Below are 18,847 nucleotides of genomic sequence, written 5' to 3' on the forward strand. Positions count from 1 at the left end.
TTTAAGAAAAACACCAAAAGCAGATGCAAATCATATTTTCAGTCAATTTTTCACCCACCTTGCCACTGCAAATAAAAACTTTAACTTTATCAATATCAGAGGATAACTGTGTTCTGTTTGTTCTTCATTTTCATTTAATTTTTTTTGTTCTGTTTTATTTTTGTTTCATTGGTAGACTTATACTCTTTTTTTGAGAGTTTTTGTGGTGTACTTAACATAATTGATTAATATAAATGATTGATGAAGCAAGGTGATACATTTTTCATACTATTTCCCCCTTTTTTTAGGTTTTTGCACATTCCCTTTTGATATGTGTTATGTGTTTTTACCTAAATGAATGAATTCTTCATTTACATATGCACTGATTTTGTTGCCCATGTGTAGGAAAATTCAGCATTTTTAGTGGTTCATGTACACTGTCATTTGCATATTGTCTTAGAAATGTATTTGCTGGTACAATATTGAGTCACATGATAGCAGTGGTGAGTAAGGAAGTGATTATACAACCAAAACTTCTGCATCTTGGTCATTTTTCCTTATTTACTCTAAGACTAAGCTTGACATGCATGAAGGACAGTGTGACCGTTTTGAGAAGTAGCAGGTACATATGCACATAATTTGTTTAAATGTGCATGTATAAGTATACCCATAATCTTCCCTGGTCTGTGCATGCTTCACCTGTTTTAACAGTTTTTTTTTAACTGTTTTTATCTGTCTTACTTGCTTTCTATTTCTTAACTTCCCTTTTCATTGTATTTATTGTACCCTGCTTGTAGCACTTTGAGGTTTTTAGATAAAAATGTAAAGTGCATTACAAATAAAATGTATTATTATCATTACTTTTACTGTCATTATTTAAGGAGATGGTGTATTGAAGTTGTTGTTGTTTCAGGCCTGTATTCAATCAGCTGCAGTACTGTGTCCCTGAGTCCATTAAAGTTATCCAGTTGTCATTAAAGCACTTAGCATGTGATAATAAGGAGCAGATTAAATGGATGAAGTTGGTAAGTGAAATTACAAGTTTTATTCAAAGAAGAAAAAATTGAAGCATGACGCAAGCTAATGTTAGCAGCTTTTATGAGACGTTTCACATCTATACACTACATGTTTCATTCTCTCAGCCCTTTATCTATGCTGTGCTGTTCAGAGGAAGGTAAATAGAAATCAGTGTCAAAGTCTGCACACATGCGAGCATGAAGTGAAGTGATGCTCCGCTATGAATGGAGCCTTAAAATCACCCTCTGCTGCAGGTGTTTGATGTAAATAAATGAATTTAGCCCTGACAGAACATACACGCTCCACAGATAACTGACTGTATGGACACAGAAATGAGTTTTATGGCACCAGGATGTCAGACTTCATGTTAAGCATTGGTTATGCTGGTTAAACATGGCTTTTCCTTTGTTTTGTTTCTGTGTAAAATTGAAGCCATCTGGGTCATTTCTGTATACATATTTGTTTCCATGTATTTCTTCATACATAATTACAGGGTGGGGAAGCAAAATTTACAATGACCATTTAGTTGTTTTTTCTCAGCAGGCACTACGTCAATTGTTTTGAAACCAAACATATATTGATGTCAAAATCATACCTAACACTATTATCCATACCTTTTCAGAAACTTTTGCCCATATGAGTAATCAGGAAAGCAAACGTCAAAGAGTGTGTGATTTGCTGAATGCACTCGTCACACCAAAGGAGATTTCAAAAATAGTTGGAGTGTCCATAAAGACTGTTTATAATGTAAAGAAGAGAATGACTATGAGCAAAACTATTACGAGAAAGTCTGGAAGATACTATTAAAGAAGAATGGGAGAAGTTGTCACCCGAATATTTGAGGAACACTTGCGCAAGTTTCAGGAAGCGTGTGAAGGCAGTTATTGAGAAAGAAGGAGGACACAAAGAATAAAAACATGTTCTATTATGTAAATTTTCTTGTGGTAAATAAATTCTCCTGACTTTCAATAAACTAATTGGTCATACACTGTCTTTCAATCCCTGCCTCAAAACATTGTAAATTTTGCTTCCCTACCATGTATTTTGATAGTATTTCTTTTGACTGTATTTGATTGTAATTTGAGCTTTATTTTGTTGTACTTTATTTATTTATTTATTTATTTATTATATTTTTTTGTGACAGTTCTTGCCAAGACAAGTTGAATTACATAAAATAAGTGGCTATATCCACTGTGAGAACAAAAATTGCAGCAAAAACTCCAGTAATTGTGTCCCATGTGTTAACTCACTTCCTGGCCTACAATTACATCATTTGGATTTTGTTTTAAAGAGCAATTTGTGTTTAAAAATCATTAGAGTATTAAGAAATAACAGTTGTGCCATTATGTGAAAGATAATGAAGCGCTCTATCAGCCAGACCCAAGTTGTCTGTCTTTTAATACCACTTTGTCTGACTAAAGGCAGTACTGAGCCAACACAGCCTTGAATCTGCTGTCAGCTGTGTTGTGTTACAACTTTAGTGATACTTCACATCGTCATTATTTTGGAGCGTAAGGATCTTGCCACTTGCAACAAACACAAAAGCTTGATGAGATCACAGCTCCCTTACCTTCGCCCCAACCTGCCACCCAGCACTGAGTTCCAGTCTGGAAGGTTCTGACGCTGCTCATGTCCAAACACACAGGTTGGATAGAATCTGTATAGCTGACCGGTTTAGCCAACTGCAGAAGTGCAATGTTGGAACCTGCCATTTGGCTCAGAGTAATCTTCAAAACGCCCAAAGACATTTCAAACTTTTCTGATTGGTTCACACGTTGATGCCCAAGAAACACAGTCCAATCACCAACGTTTGGATTTGAGCTGATGGAAACATAAAGGACATTCAGTTAGCATATTCTCCATGCGTAATGTTATAATGAAATAAAAAAATACTTTGTATACTTACCTAGAGAAGCACTGGGCAGCAGTGATAACAAAATTGTCGGCAATAAGGGTTCCTGCACAGGTATATACCCCGTTCTTATGTATGCTCACAATCCAGGGCCACGTTCCCCCATGACTGTTCACAGGAACACTGCCACACTCTGAGCCTGAATGAAGCATGAATAAATTATTAAACCATAGACAGTTCAAATAGTAGAATAAAAGAAACTGTTTACAAGACACTCACGTGCAGGATTTGATACACTTTGGACTGGAGGAGGAGGAGGCAGACCAGGACAGGTGTAGCTGCTGTCAGTGTCCAACCCACTGGAGCTGAACTGGACAAAGCCTGGCTGATCGGAGGTGATGTGGGAGCTGATCCAGGACTCGTACTGGGACACTCTGGAGTAGACTCCTGGCAGATTGGGCCGAGCGCAGCCAAAACCAAAACTAACAATACCAGACTGGACCCAGACGGAGCCCTGCTTACTAACCATTGGACCTCCTGAGTCCCCCTGAGGACATGGACAGGACACGTCTGAGTGTTGTCGAAATCGTTGCTTTTACCAAATCGATGACATAATAGTAGAAGCAGCCTACCTGACAGGAGTCTTTTCCTCCTTCCAGAAGACCTGCACAGATCATGTTGTCTGTGACTGTGCCGACTCCATTCAGACAGTTACACTGTCTGTTTCCCAAAACGGGAACCTCCACCTCTTGTAGAGTTCCAGGGAAAGGTAACGATACTGAGAGAGAGACAGGAAGAGACAAGTCACACATCTAACTCCAGTTAAACCACACTTTGACAATGTCTTTGTTAAAAACAGGTTTTGAGTTGTACAGTTGGACTCACCTCCCTCCTGGACTGTACCCCAGCCAGTGACCCAGCTATCAGTACCGCTGTTGAACACACTGTCACTGGCTGCCAGACACACAGGTCTGATGTAGTCTGTGAAGGTGACTGGTGAGGACAGTCTGAGCAGAGCAATGTCATTGTTGTTGGTGTTACTGTCATAGTTTGGATGTAAGATGATTGTTGCAACTCTTCGTGAAATTTCATTAGGATTTCTGCCTCGTAGATTCTGGCGACCGAGGGAAATGCGCCATCTACGTGTATTTGTGCTAAAGCAGGAATGACAGAACACAATGTTTTTAACAAGACAGCATCTAACTGCAAAAACTCTAGATCTTACACAAAGTTCTTCAAAGTTACCGACCTTGAGAAACAGTGAGCAGCAGACATCACCCATTCTCTGTTGATGAGGGAACCTCCACAAATATGTCTGCGAAATCTCTGCAGACTGACCTGCCAGGGCCAACTTCCAGCTGGAGCATCTTCACCACCAACTATCCTGTTGTTCAGAGGAGTGATGCCACACACTGCAAAATATGTGTTGTAATAATTATTAAAATGTAACAAAAGTCACCCAATATGAAATTTTAATGAATCATACACATTCCAATAAATGCTGCATAAAATAAATGATACAGCTTTATTTCATGACTTGGAAATTGTGCTTTGACTTCAAACTCTGACTGAAAAAGAAACACAGTTGAGACTGTCAAAATATTACAAACACTGTAACAACGAATTAATGAAAAAACCCCAAATACAGCTCTTACATACCACAGGAAAATACCTGAATAAATACTGGCTTCAGAAATATTTAGGTATTTAAAAGTCATAGTTAAAATGCTGCCATGACTTACATTCAGCACTGGACAGAATGGACAGTGAATCAGTGGTTGTAAGTTCTGGTTCAGCAGTTGTAGCAGGAGCAGTAGTAGTAAGAGGAGGAGGCAGACCAGGACAGGTGTAGCTGCTGTCAGTGTCCAACCCACTGGAGCTGAACTGGACAAAGCCTGGCTGATCAGAGGTGATGTGGGAGCTGATCCAGGACTCGTACCGGGACACTCTGGAGTAGACTCCTGGCAGATTGGGCCGAGCGCAGCCAAAACCAAAACTAACAATACCAGACTGGACCCAGATGAAGCCCTGCTTACTAACCATTGGACCTCCTGAGTCCCCCTGAGGACATGGACAGGACACGTCTGAGTGTTGTCGAAATCGTTGCTTTCACCAAATTGATGACATAATAGTAGATGCAGCCTACCTGACAGGAGTCTTTTCCTCCTTCCAGAAGACCTGCACAGATCATGTTGTCTGTGACTGTGCCAACTCCATTCAGACAGTTACACTGTCTGTTTCCCAAAACGGGAACCTCCACCTCTTGTAGAGTTCCAGGGAAAGGTAGCGATACTGAGAGAGAGACAGGAAGAGACAAGTCACACATCTAACTCCAGTTTATACCGCACTTTGACAACGTCTTTGTTAAAACAGGTTTTGAGTTGTACAGTTGGACTCACCTCCCTCCTGGACTGTACCCCAGCCAGTGACCCAGCTATCAGTACCGCTGTTGAACACACTGTCACTGGCTGCCAGACACACAGGTCTGATGTAGTCTGTGAAGGTGACTGGTGAGGACAGTCTGAGCAGAGCAATGTCATTGTCGTTGGTGTTACTGTCATAGTTTGGATGTAAGATGATTGTTGCGACAGTTCTGGAAACTTCATTGGGATTTATGCCTTGTAGGTTCTGACGACCGAGGGAAATCTGCCATCCATATGTACTTGTGCTGAAACAGAAATGAAAGAAAACTCTGTTTTAACAAGACAGTGTACTGTACCTGTACAGTACATCACATCCACAGTATATTAAAATTACCAACCTGGAGAAACAGTGAGCAGCAGACATCACCCACTCTCTGTTGATGAGGGAACCTCCACAAATCTGTCTGCCAAATACCTGCAGACTGACCTGCCAGGGCCAACTTCCAGCTGGAGCATCTTCACCTCCAACTATCCTGTTGTTCAGAGGAGTGATGCCACACACTGGAGGAAATATGCTCATGTAAGTGGATGTTTAAGACCAGCAGAATGGTTATATTTTACAAGCCATGTGTTAGACAAACAGGTGAATGTAATAATGCACGATGCTTTGCACTGGGATAAATGAGATACAAACTACTGATGACACTGTTAAAAGGTTTATTTGTGTAAATTTGTGTAATTATAAATATCTGAATGGTGGTAAAATTGTGGAACATGTGAGACTAAAAAATGTAATGAAAACAATCTCTCTTAAAGTAACTTTATACTATCACTGAAAGGGTTTAAATCAGTGATTCTCAACTGGTGGGTCATAACCCATAAGTGGGTTACAAACCTGTTTCCAGTGGGTAGCAGGCCTTTGCCTGGGCAAAAAATAATGTTAAGAAACCCATCCTGTGCTTTTTTTTATTTTCTTTTTTTTAATGGAGCTGAGTGCCATCCATTCACACTCCTCAACAGTAGGTGGCAGTAATGCACTATAATGCTAATTAACACCAGACATTTCACAGCATAAAAGAAGACCCCAAAGTTTCTATTTCAGTCATAGTGGAACTTGGGTATAACAATAGGTACATCAGATATGTTTTTACCTGCATTGAAGACAAAAACCTCAGTGTGTTTAATTCTTGAATAAGTGACTGAATGCGTTTAAAATTTTAACTGAGTGCACTTTTTGGTTTTGGTAAAAATGTACCCAATTTAGTGTTAAAGAGAATATTTCCAAATTTAGTATCACCACCTGCTGGTCAGTTTGGTTTATCATTAAACTTGTCTTCTGTGTTTTCACACTGTGATATTCTGTATTATCTCAGGTTTAAACACACTATCTTTTCATTACATAAATTTGCAAAGTTCAATCAAAGATTAATTTGGGTCACAGCTTGTTCATGAGAGGTGATAGTGGGTTCTGAAGCCAGACTAGTTGAGAACCACTGGTTTAAATGGGCAGTTACTGTTGGCCGAGAAAGGAAAAACTGAATAAACCTAAGGTTCAACAAAACAAAGATATTATATGAGTTTGAGAATTCATCTTGGATAAAATAAGTAATTATTTACAGATCAGACAATTGCCACATATATTTCCAGAACTGCTTTCAGAATACTTACATTCAGCACTGGACAGAATGGACAGTGAATCAGTGGTTGTAAGTTCTGGTTCAGCAGTTGTAGCAGGAGCAGTAGTAGTAAGAGGAGGAGGCAGACCAGGACAGGTGTAGCTGCTGTCAGTGTCCAACCCACTGGAGCTGAACTGGACAAAGCCTGGCTGATCGGAGGTGATGTGGGAGCTGATCCAGGACTCGTACTGGGACACTCTGGAGTAGACTCCTGGCAGATTGGGCCGAGCGCAGCCAAAACCAAAACTAACAATACCAGACTGGACCCAGACGGAGCCCTGCTTACTAACCATTGGACCTCCTGAGTCCCCCTGAGGACATGGACAGGACACGTCTGAGTGTTGTCGAAATCGTTGCTTTCACCAAATTGATGACATAATAGTAGATGCAGCCTACCTGACAGGAGTCTTTTCCTCCTTCCAGAAGACCTGCACAGATCATGTTGTCTGTGACTGTGCCAACTCCATTCAGACAGTTACACTGTCTGTTTCCCAAAACGGGAACCTCCACCTCTTGTAGAGTTCCAGGGAAAGGTAGCGATACTGAGAGAGAGACAGGAAGAGACAAGTCACACATCTAACTCCAGTTTATACCGCACTTTGACAACGTCTTTGTTAAAACAGGTTTTGAGTTGTACAGTTGGACTCACCTCCCTCCTGGACTGTACCCCAGCCAGTGACCCAGCTATCAGTACCGCTGTTGAACACACTGTCACTGGCTGCCAGACACACAGGTCTGATGTAGTCTGTGAAGGTGACTGGTGAGGACAGTCTGAGCAGAGCAATGTCATTGTCGTTGGTGTTACTGTCATAGTTTGGATGTAAGATGATTGTTGCGACAGTTCTGGAAACTTCATTGGGATTTATGCCTTGTAGGTTCTGACGACCGAGGGAAATCTGCCATCCATATGTACTTGTGCTGAAACAGAAATGACAGAGAACTCTGTTTTAATAAAACAGCATACCTGTGCAGTACATCGTACAGTATATTAAAATTACCAACCTGGAGAAACAGTGAGCAGCAGACATCACCCACTCTCTGTTGATGAGGGAACCTCCACAAATCTGTCTGCCAAATACCTGCAGACTGACCTGCCAGGGCCAACTTCCAGCTGGAGCATCTTCACCTCCAACTATCCTGTTGTTCAGAGGAGTGATGCCACACACTGGAGGAAATATGCTCATGTAAGTGGATGTTTAAGACCAGCAGAATGGTTATACTTTACAAGCCATGTGTTAGACAAACAGGTGAATGTAATAATGCACGATGCTTTACACTGAGATTAACGAGATACAAACTACTGATGACACTGTTAAAATGTTTATTTGTGTAAATTTGTGAAATTGTGAATATTTGAATGATGGTAAAAATTGTGTAACATGTTACACTTACAAATGTAATAAATGCAATATCTTTTAAAGTAACTTCATACTATCACTGAAAGGGTTTAAATGACCAATTAATTTAGGCTGAAAAAGGAAAAACTGAATAAACCTAAGGTTCAACAGAACAAAGATGTTATTATATGAGTTTGAGAATTCATCGTGGATAAAATTAGTAATTATTTATAGATCATACAAATGCTACATACATCCCCGGCACTGCTTTCAGAATACTTACATTCAGCACTGGACAGAATGGACAGTGAATCAGTGGTTGTAAGTTCTGGTTCAGCAGTTGTAGCAGGAGCAGTAGTAGTAAGAGGAGGAGGCAGACCAGGACAGGTGTAGCTGCTGTCAGTGTCCAACCCACTGGAGCTGAACTGGACAAAGCCTGGCTGATCGAAGGTGATGTGGGAGCTGATCCAGGACTCGTACTGGGACACTCTGGAGTAGACTCCTGGCAGATTGGGCCGAGCGCAGCCAAAACCAAAACTAACAATACCAGACTGGACCCAGACGGAGCCCTGCTTACTAACCATTGGACCTCCTGAGTCACCCTGAGGACATGGACAGGACACGTCTGAGTGTTGTCGAAATCGTTGCTTTTACCAAATCGATGACATAATAGTAGATGCAGCCTACCTGACAGGAGTCTTTTCCTCCTTCCAGAAGACCTGCACAGATCATGTTGTCTGTAACTGTGCCAACTCCATTCAGACAGTTACACTGTCTGTTTCCCAAAACGGGAACCTCCACCTCTTGTAGAGTTCCAGGGAAAGGTAACGATACTGAGAGAGAGACAGGAAGAGACAAGTCACACATCTAACTCCAGTTTATACCGCACTTTGACAACGTCTTTGTTAAAACAGGTTTTGAGTTGTACAGTTGGACTCACCTCCCTCCTGGACTGTACCCCAGCCAGTGACCCAGCTATCAGTACCGCTGTTGAACACACTGTCACTGGCTGCCAGACACACAGGTCTGATGTAGTCTGTGAAGGTGACTGGTGAGGACAGTCTGAGCAGAGCAATGTCATTGTCGTTGGTGTTACTGTCATAGTTTGGATGTAAGATGATTGTTGCGACAGTTCTGGAAACTTCATTGGGATTTATGCCTTGTAGGTTCTGACGACCGAGGGAAATCTGCCATCCATATGTACTTGTGCTGAAACAGAAATGAAAGAAAACTCTGTTTTAACAAGACAGTGTACTGTACCTGTACAGTACATCACATGTACAGTATATTAAAATTACCAACCTGGAGAAACAGTGAGCAGCAGACATCACCCACTCTCTGTTGATGAGGGAACCTCCACAAATCTGTCTGCCAAATACCTGCAGACTGACCTGCCAGGGCCAACTTCCAGCTGGAGCATCTTCACCTCCAACTATCCTGTTGTTCAGAGGAGTGATGCCACACACTGGAGGAAATATGCTCATGTAAGTGGATGTTTAAAACCAGCAGAATGGTTATACTTTACAAGCCATGTGTTAGACAAACAGGTGAATGTAATAATGCACGATGCTTTGCACTGGGATAAATGAGATACAAACTACTGATGACACTGTTAAAAGGTTTATTTGTGTAAATTTGTGAAATTATAAATATCTGAATGGTGGTAAAATTGTGGAACATGTGAGACTAAAAAATGTAATGAAAACAATCTCTCTTAAAGTAACTTTATACTATCACTGAAAGGGTTTAAATCAGTGATTCTCAACTGGTGGGTCATAACCCATAAGTGGGTTACAAACCTGTTTCCAGTGGGTAGCAGGCCTTTGCCTGGGCAAAAAAATAATGTTAAGAAACCCATCCTGTGCTTTTTTTTATTTTCTTTTTTTTAATGGAGCTGGGTGCCATCCATTCACACTCCTCAACAGTAGGTGGCAGTAATGCACTGTAATGCTAATTAACACCAGACATTTCACAGCATAAAAGAAGACCCCAAAGTTTCTATTTCAGTCATAGTGGAACTTGGGTATAACAATAGGTACATCAGATATGTTTTTACCTGCATTGAAGACAAAAACCTCAGTGTGTTTAATTCTTGAATAAGTGACTGAATGCGTTTAAAATTTTAACTGAGTGCACTTTTTGGTTTTGGTAAAAATGTACCCAATTTAGTGTTAAAGAGAATATTTCCAAATTTAGTATCACCACCTGCTGGTCAGTTTGGTTTATCATTAAACTTGTCTTCTGTGTTTTCACACTGTGATATTCTGTATTATCTCAGGTTTAAACACACTATCTTTTCATTACATAAATTTGCAAAGTTCAATCAAAGATTAATTTGGGTCACAGCTTGTTCATGAGAGGTGATAGTGGGTTCTGAAGCCAGACTAGTTGAGAACCACTGGTTTAAATGGGCAGTTACTGTTGGCCGAGAAAGGAAAAACTGAATAAACCTAAGGTTCAACAAAACAAAGATATTATATGAGTTTGAGAATTCATCTTGGATAAAATAAGTAATTATTTACAGATCAGACAATTGCCACATATATTTCCAGAACTGCTTTCAGAATACTTACATTCAGCACTGGACAGAATGGACAGTGAATCAGTGGTTGTAAGTTCTGGTTCAGCAGTTGTAGCAGGAGCAGTAGTAGTAAGAGGAGGAGGCAGACCAGGACAGGTGTAGCTGCTGTCAGTGTCCAACCCACTGGAGCTGAACTGGACAAAGCCTGGCTGATCGGAGGTGATGTGGGAGCTGATCCAGGACTCGTACTGGGACACTCTGGAGTAGACTCCTGGCAGATTGGGCCGAGCGCAGCCAAAACCAAAACTAACAATACCAGACTGGACCCAGACGGAGCCCTGCTTACTAACCATTGGACCTCCTGAGTCCCCCTGAGGACATGGACAGGACACGTCTGAGTGTTGTCGAAATCGTTGCTTTTACCAAATCGATGACATAATAGTAGAAGCAGCCTACCTGACAGGAGTCTTTTCCTCCTTCCAGAAGACCTGCACAGATCATGTTGTCTGTGACTGTGCCGACTCCATTCAGACAGTTACACTGTCTGTTTCCCAAAACGGGAACCTCCACCTCTTGTAGAGTTCCAGGGAAAGGTAACGATACTGAGAGAGAGACAGGAAGAGACAAGTCACACATCTAACTCCAGTTTATACCGCACTTTGACAACGTCTTTGTTAAAACAGGTTTTGAGTTGTACAGTTGGACTCACCTCCCTCCTGGACTGTACCCCAGCCAGTGACCCAGCTATCAGTACCGCTGTTGAACACACTGTCACTGGCTGCCAGACACACAGGTCTGATGTAGTCTGTGAAGGTGACTGGTGAGGACAGTCTGAGCAGAGCAATGTCATTGTCGTTGGTGTTACTGTCATAGTTTGGATGTAAGATGATCGTTGCGACAGTTCTGGAAACTTCATTGGGATTTGTGCCTTGTAGGTTTTGACGACCGAGGGAAATCTGCCATCCATATGTACTTGTGCTGAAACAGAAATGACAGAGAACTCTGTTTTAATAAAACAGCATACCTGTGCAGTACATCGTACAGTATATTAAAATTACCAACCTGGAGAAACAGTGAGCAGCAGACATCACCCACTCTCTGTTGATGAGGGAACCTCCACAAATCTGTCTGCCAAATACCTGCAGACTGACCTGCCAGGGCCAACTTCCAGCTGGAGCATCTTCACCTCCAACTATCCTGTTGTTCAGAGGAGTGATGCCACACACTGGAGGAAATATGCTCATGTAAGTGGATGTTTAAGACCAGCAGAATGGTTATACTTTACAAGCCTTGTGTTAGACAAACAGGTGAATGTAATAATGCACGATGCTTCACACTGGGATTAATGAGATACAAACTACTGATGACACTGTTAAAAGGTGTATTTGTATTAAATTCATGAAATTATAAATATTGAATACGGAAGCATGTACAGATTCAGTGTCTCCTATCTATCTTGAACTCTGAACCCCCTCCCCCCTCTCCTCATCTTGGACATCCCCAATAAACTGCACCCCCCCCCCCCCCCACACACACACACACACACACACACACACACACTGATCTCAGGGACTGCTCCAGCCACTTTACATTGCACCTGTCACTTTAACTCAATAATTCATCTGTTGCTTTACTGTTTCCACATCATTGTTTATTTATTGTCTCTTCAACCCCTTGCTGTTCATATTTATATTCTATTTTTTATATTATTATCATTATTATGTTCCTGCTGCACCATGGGCCTTAGAGTGTTGCAATTCTGGTCTTCTGTATGTGCTGTACGTATGGCAAAACTGACAATAAAGCTGACTGTGACTATTTGAATGATGGTAACATTGTGTAACATGTTACTTAAAAATGTAATGAACACAATCCTTCTTAAAGTAATTTTATACCATCACTGAAAGGGTTTAAACGACCATTTAATTTTATGTGGAAAAGGAAAACCTGCTTAAACGTGTAGCACAACAGAACTAAGAGTTCATTATATGAGTTTGAGAATTCATCCTGCATAAAATAAGCAATTATTCATAAATCAAACAAATGCTACATACATCCCCGGCACTGCCTTCAGATTACTTACATTCAGCACTGGACAGAATGGACAGTGAATCAGTGGTTGTAAGTTCTGGTTCAGCAGTTGTAGCAGGAGCAGTAGTAGTAAGAGGAGGAGGCAGACCAGGACAGGTGTAGCTGCTGTCAGTGTCCAACCCACTGGAGCTGAACTGGACAAAGCCTGGCTGATCGGAGGTGATGTGGGAGCTGATCCAGGACTCGTACTGGGACACTCTGGAGTAGACTCCTGGCAGATTGGGCCGAGCGCAGCCAAAACCAAAACTAACAATACCAGACTGGACCCAGATGAAGCCCTGCTTACTAACCATTGGACCTCCTGAGTCACCCTGAGGACATGGACAGGACACGTCTGAGTGTTGTCGAAATCGTTGCTTTCACCAAATTGATGACATAATAGTAGATGCAGCCTACCTGACAGGAGTCTTTTCCTCCTTCCAGAAGACCTGCACAGATCATGTTGTCTGTAACTGTGCCAACTCCATTCAGACAGTTACACTGTCTGTTTCCCAAAACAGGAACCTCCACCTCTTGTAGAGTTCCAGGGAAAGGTAGCGATACTGAGAGAGAGACAGGAAGAGACAAGTCACACATCTAACTCCAGTTTATACCGCACTTTGACAACATCTTTGTTAAAATAGGTTTTGAGTTGTACAGTTGGACTCACCTCCCTCCTGGACTGTACCCCAGCCAGTGACCCAGCTATCAGTACCGCTGTTGAACACACTGTCACTGGCTGCCAGACACACAGGTCTGATGTAGTCTGTGAAGGTGACTGGTGAGGACAGTCTGAGCAGAGCAATGTCATTGTCGTTGGTGTTACTGTCATAGTTTGGATGTAAGATGATTGTTGCGACAGTTCTGGAAACTTCATTGGGATTTATGCCTTGTAGGTTCTGACGACCGAGGGAAATCTGCCATCCATATGTACTTGTGCTGAAACAGAAATGACAGAGAACTCTGTTTTAATAAAACAGCATACCTGTGCAGTACATCGTACAGTATATTAAAATTACCAACCTGGAGAAACAGTGAGCAGCAGACATCACCCACTCTCTGTTGATGAGGGAACCTCCACAAATCTGTCTGCCAAATACCTGCAGACTGACCTGCCAGGGCCAACTTCCAGCTGGAGCATCTTCACCTCCAACTATCCTGTTGTTCAGAGGAGTGATGCCACACACTGGAGGAAATATGCTCATGTAAGTGGATGTTTAAGACCAGCAGAATGGTTATATTTTACAAGCCATGTGTTGGACAAACAGGTGAATGTAATAATGCACGATGCTTTGCACTGGGATAAATGAGATACAAACTACTGATGACACTGTTAAAAGGTTTGTTGTCATTTAAATGTTAAATGTGTGAAATTATAAATATTTCAATGATGTTAAAATTATGCAATATGTTGCTCAGAAAAGGTAATTGATTTAATCCATGTTAGTTAAAGTAACTTTATACTATAAGTGAAAGGGTTTAAATGACCAAATAATTTTGGCTGGAAAAAGAAAAACTGTTTCAACCTGAACTTCAACAGAGGAAGGAGTTAAAAACTTGACTTTGAGAAATCATCACAGATGAAACTGATTTAGTGATAATTAAGTAGAAATCGGACAAATGCTACATATATCGCTGGAACTGCTTTCAGATTACTTACATTCAGCACTGGACAGAATGGACAGTGAATCAGTGGTTGTAAGTTCTGGTTCAGCAGTTGTAGCAGGAGCAGTAGTAGTAAGAGGAGGAGGCAGACCAGGACAGGTGTAGCTGCTGTCAGTGTCCAACCCACTGGAGCTGAACTGGACAAAGCCTGGCTGATCGGAGGTGATGTGGGAGCTGATCCAGGACTCGTACTGGGACACTCTGGAGTAGACTCCTGGCAGATTGGGCCGAGCGCAGCCAAAACCAAAACTAACAATACCAGACTGGACCCAGACGGAGCCCTGCTTACTAACCATTGGACCTCCTGAGTCCCCCTGAGGACATGGACAGGACACGTCTGAGTGTTGTCGAAATCGTTGCTTTCACCAAATTGATGACATAACAGTAGAAGCAGCCTACCTGACAGGAGTCTTTTCCTCCTTCCAGAAGACCTGCACAGATCATGTTGTCTGTAACTGTGCCAACTCCATTAAGACAGTTACACTGTCTGTTTCCCAAAACGGGAACCTCCACCTCTTGTAGAGTTCCAGGGAAAGGTAACGATACTGAGAGAGAGACAGGAAGAGACAAGTCACACATCTACCCAGTGGGGGCTCGTCTATAGAGGGTGGTAGGGCGCCACCCCACTTGTCTCACATGAAGAAGATGAAAGGACTCTTCTGAAATAATTTCACAAAAACATTAATATTTAAATAAACAAGCTATACATGATACATCCCTTAAAAACCATGTATAATGTGCATTCATTCATTCATTTTCTGAACCCGCTTTATCCTCACTAGGGTCACGGGGGTCACTTGGAGCCTATCCCAGCTACATAGGGGTGAAGGCGGGGTACACCCTGGACAAGTCGCCAGTTCATCACAGGGCTGAACATATAGAGACAAACAATCACTCTCACATTCACACCTATGGGCAATTTTAGATTAACCAATTAACCTATTAGTGCATGTCTTTGGATGGTGGGAGGAAGCCGGAGTACCTGGAGAGAACCCATGCAGACATGGGGAGAACATGCCAACTCCACACAGAAAGGTCCCACCCCCTGTCGACTGGTGTTAGAATCAAACCCAGGACCTTCTTGCTGTGAGGCATGAGTGCTAACAACTGCACCACCATGTTGCCCTGATTTAAATTAATTTTAAAATAGCGCTGCATGTGTTTTGGCGCATCCTAGTGGTGATATGTGGTTATAGTGCAGCCGAAAACTGAATGCTGAATACTGTACTCCACCAAAAAATTATTTAACCAGCCGGCACTGCATCTAATTCTAGTTAAACCACACTTTGATAATGTCTTTGTTAAAAACAGGTTTTGAGTTGTACAGTTGGACTCACCTCCCTCCTGGACTGCGCCCCAGCCGGTGACCCAGCTATCAGTACCGCTGTTGAACACACTGTCACTGGCTGCCAGACACACAGGTCTGATGTAGTCTGTGAAGGTGACTGGTGAGGACAGTCTGAGCAGAGCAATGTCATTGTCGTTGGTGTTAATGTCATAGTTTGGGTGTAAGATGATTGTTGCAACAGTTCTGGAAACTTCATTGGGATTTGTGCCTTGTAGGTTCTGACGACCGAGGGAAATGCGCCATGCAAATGTACTTGTGCTGAAACAGGAATGACAGAAAACTCTGTTTTCATAAAACAGCATACCTGTACAGTACATCACATGTACAGTATATTAAAATTACCAACCTGGAGAAACAGTGAGCAGCAGACATCACCCACTCTCTGCTGATGAGGGAACCTCCACAAATATGTCTGCCAAATACCTGCAGACTGACCTGCCAGGGCCAACTTCCAGCTGGAGCATCTTCACCTCCAACTATCCTGTTGTTCAGAGGAGTGATGCCACACACTGCAAACCAGACAAGTGGGTGTTGACAGTTGGGAAACACTAAATAGCTATTGTATGAAATAATGTTTGATAAATACAACACCCACTCTCTGAAAGCGCTGAAAGAAAACAATATCTTGAACTTACCATCAAGCTGCGCCTTTGAATCTGGGAAAGATAACATATCAATGGGTCAGTCGGTGTATTATGTAATACCAACAATATTATGTTTCAGTTGCTGCCCAGAATAAGCAGAGATTTGGCATTTGTTTTCCTCTGGTATGCGGTAAATGAGTAATTGTAGCCCTTTTAGTGGTACACCCTATAAATGGTTATTGTCCAAACCATCCTTTACTAATACTTGTCAGTCTGTTTTTGCTGTAACCAATTGTTGTATGACATGGTCATTTGAAAACTTTTTATGTTAAAAATTTGATGTACTAGTTCTCTGCTCTCTCATTCATATATTTAATTTAATATATCTTAATATATCTCTTCAATTGAAAACAACCTAAAATGTGTTTTTTAGCACATGGCAATATTAAGTTGAAGGTAGAGTATAATTAAAGCAATTGGAATTGAAGAAATCTGCCTGTTTCTATTGTAAAAGTTTTTCTGTTCATGACCATAACCAGTTCATAAAGCATCCAACAGCCACACCACACTCACACAACAAAATTCTCAGTGAATATAAAATCAGGCTGATGTCAAAGGTCACATTAATGGTTGTACAAAGTTCGTGTTTTTTCGTTGTCTACTAAGTAAAGCTTTATCCTTAAAACTCCGATCCAATCAAAGTGTGACTTACCTCCACAAAACAGACTTGCCAGAGTCACCACGCTGATCCATTTCCTCAAAGCCATTGTGTGACTGCACAGCAATGTTGTGCCACCCTTTATACGTTGGGTTTGACCCATCACCTACCATGAAGTGTGACATATCCATGGAACCACCCCCCCACCCTCCCTCCCTCATGTTGAGCCACAACACGGACAATTTCCTTGTTCCTTTTCTAATTTAGGGAAGATAACCAAAGGAATCCAGTAGGAGGTGGTGTAATTTTACATGCACATCATTTAGAGCCAGTGCCCCACATATGTATATCCTTTAGAATTAAATATGAGCTCAGGATGCACAAATGTGAAATTATGTAAGATAACCATTTAAGACAATTAAAATACTAGTCTGTGTTTTATTTGATATCTGGGATAAAATTACTTGTTAACACAAATAAGCACATACACAACCGCAGATAGAATGACAGACCATGTGCCTTTTCTCAACAGAAATAGGACTTAACAAAAGTATCATCTTACATAAATCACTTACCCTGTGTCCTACAAAGGCGATGGCAGATGAGTGTAAATACCTTCCTTGTCCCCTAATTGAGAAATGTCCTCCTGTGGAAACTTTTAAAAGATTTGCGACTTTTGTCTTTGTTTGTACAACATTCATGTATTTCAGCACCTTGGCTTACACATGTACTGTAAAGATGAATAGATGTAATGGTATTTTTAGACACAACATCGTCTCATTATGTCACCAGTGCCTTGAAAACTACCTGTCACACTGTTACAGGCATTATGTGATACTCTTTTCATGACAAACAGGAAACATCTTTAAAAATACATAAGTTTTATATTAGATCAAATTAGTTTCAGCTACTATGTAAGTTCATTAAGGCAGAAAAGTGCTTTCTCGTGTTTCACTTTATAATCCCAAAAAATTGTTAGTCAATCTATAACATAAACCACTTATTGTATTAATTATGATCCATTTAAAAATAATGATGAGTTTTTGTTTGATGGGAAACATTAATCTGTGCCACCACAGCACCAACAGACATATGTCCACCAGTGTATTTTTTAATCATTGCTGTTCTTTTCTGTGAATGCAATTTCTGAAAAATCACCAAATGATAAAAGGAATTCAACACAAAAGTAAGGAATTCAACAAGACACGTCAGTGGCTCACTGATGACAGGTCTTAGGTAATATGATGTAAGATAAAAGAAAAACAAAAAACACTGCACAGGTACTCAAATGTTGCAACATCTAACATCCATCATCTTCAGTACAAATATGTTGTACCTTTGCATGATTTTACCTTTGCTTCAGTGAGACTTGGATCAGTACACCGGAAAAAATCTAAATTTTACTAAGTATATTTTTCTCATTTCTAGTCAAAATATCTCATCACACTTAAAATAAGACATAATCACCTAAAAAGTAACTTCAGTGAGATATAAGAACTTATTTTTAGACAATAGATCTTGAACATTTTATTCCAAAAAATCTTACCAAGATAATTTTCACCTGTTCCATTGGCAGATTTTTTTGCTTGAATTAAGCAAAAAAAATAATAACAATCTTGAATTAAGCAAAAAAAATTTGCCAGTGCAACAAGTGAAAATTATCTTGGTTTATTTATTTATTTGGTTTATTTGACAGGGACAGATACAAAAGACATTGACCAACTGTAACACAGCAATCCTATGCATGCATCATAGTGTTTATAGCAAAAGCTCATTT

General features: G+C 40.9%; 1 protein-coding gene across 1 annotated transcript; it reads right to left on the reverse strand.

Annotated features, from left to right (window-relative positions):
• Positions 1 to 497: 497 nt before the first annotated feature.
• Positions 498 to 17,164, reverse strand: LOC115410538 (uncharacterized). The gene is given in 32 exon segments (XM_030122215.1): positions 498 to 571; positions 2,985 to 3,047; positions 3,128 to 3,395; positions 3,481 to 3,626; positions 3,734 to 4,002; positions 4,098 to 4,260; positions 4,591 to 4,909; positions 4,995 to 5,140; positions 5,236 to 5,516; positions 5,610 to 5,772; positions 6,880 to 7,198; positions 7,284 to 7,429; positions 7,525 to 7,805; positions 7,890 to 8,052; positions 8,508 to 8,833; positions 8,835 to 9,057; positions 9,165 to 9,433; positions 9,527 to 9,689; positions 10,798 to 11,116; positions 11,202 to 11,347; positions 11,455 to 11,723; positions 11,808 to 11,970; positions 12,829 to 13,147; positions 13,233 to 13,378; positions 13,486 to 13,754; positions 13,839 to 14,001; positions 14,476 to 14,801; positions 14,803 to 15,025; positions 15,818 to 16,086; positions 16,175 to 16,337; positions 16,464 to 16,484; positions 17,125 to 17,164. Coding segments are annotated over 30 exon segments (6,366 nt in total). The 5' UTR covers positions 16,201 to 16,337; positions 16,464 to 16,484; positions 17,125 to 17,164; the 3' UTR covers positions 498 to 551.
• Between the last annotated feature and the right edge of the window lie 1,683 nt (positions 17,165 to 18,847).

Source organism: Sphaeramia orbicularis, chromosome 19 (genome assembly GCF_902148855.1).
Source record: "Sphaeramia orbicularis chromosome 19, fSphaOr1.1, whole genome shotgun sequence".
NCBI lineage: Eukaryota > Metazoa > Chordata > Actinopteri > Kurtiformes > Apogonidae > Sphaeramia > Sphaeramia orbicularis.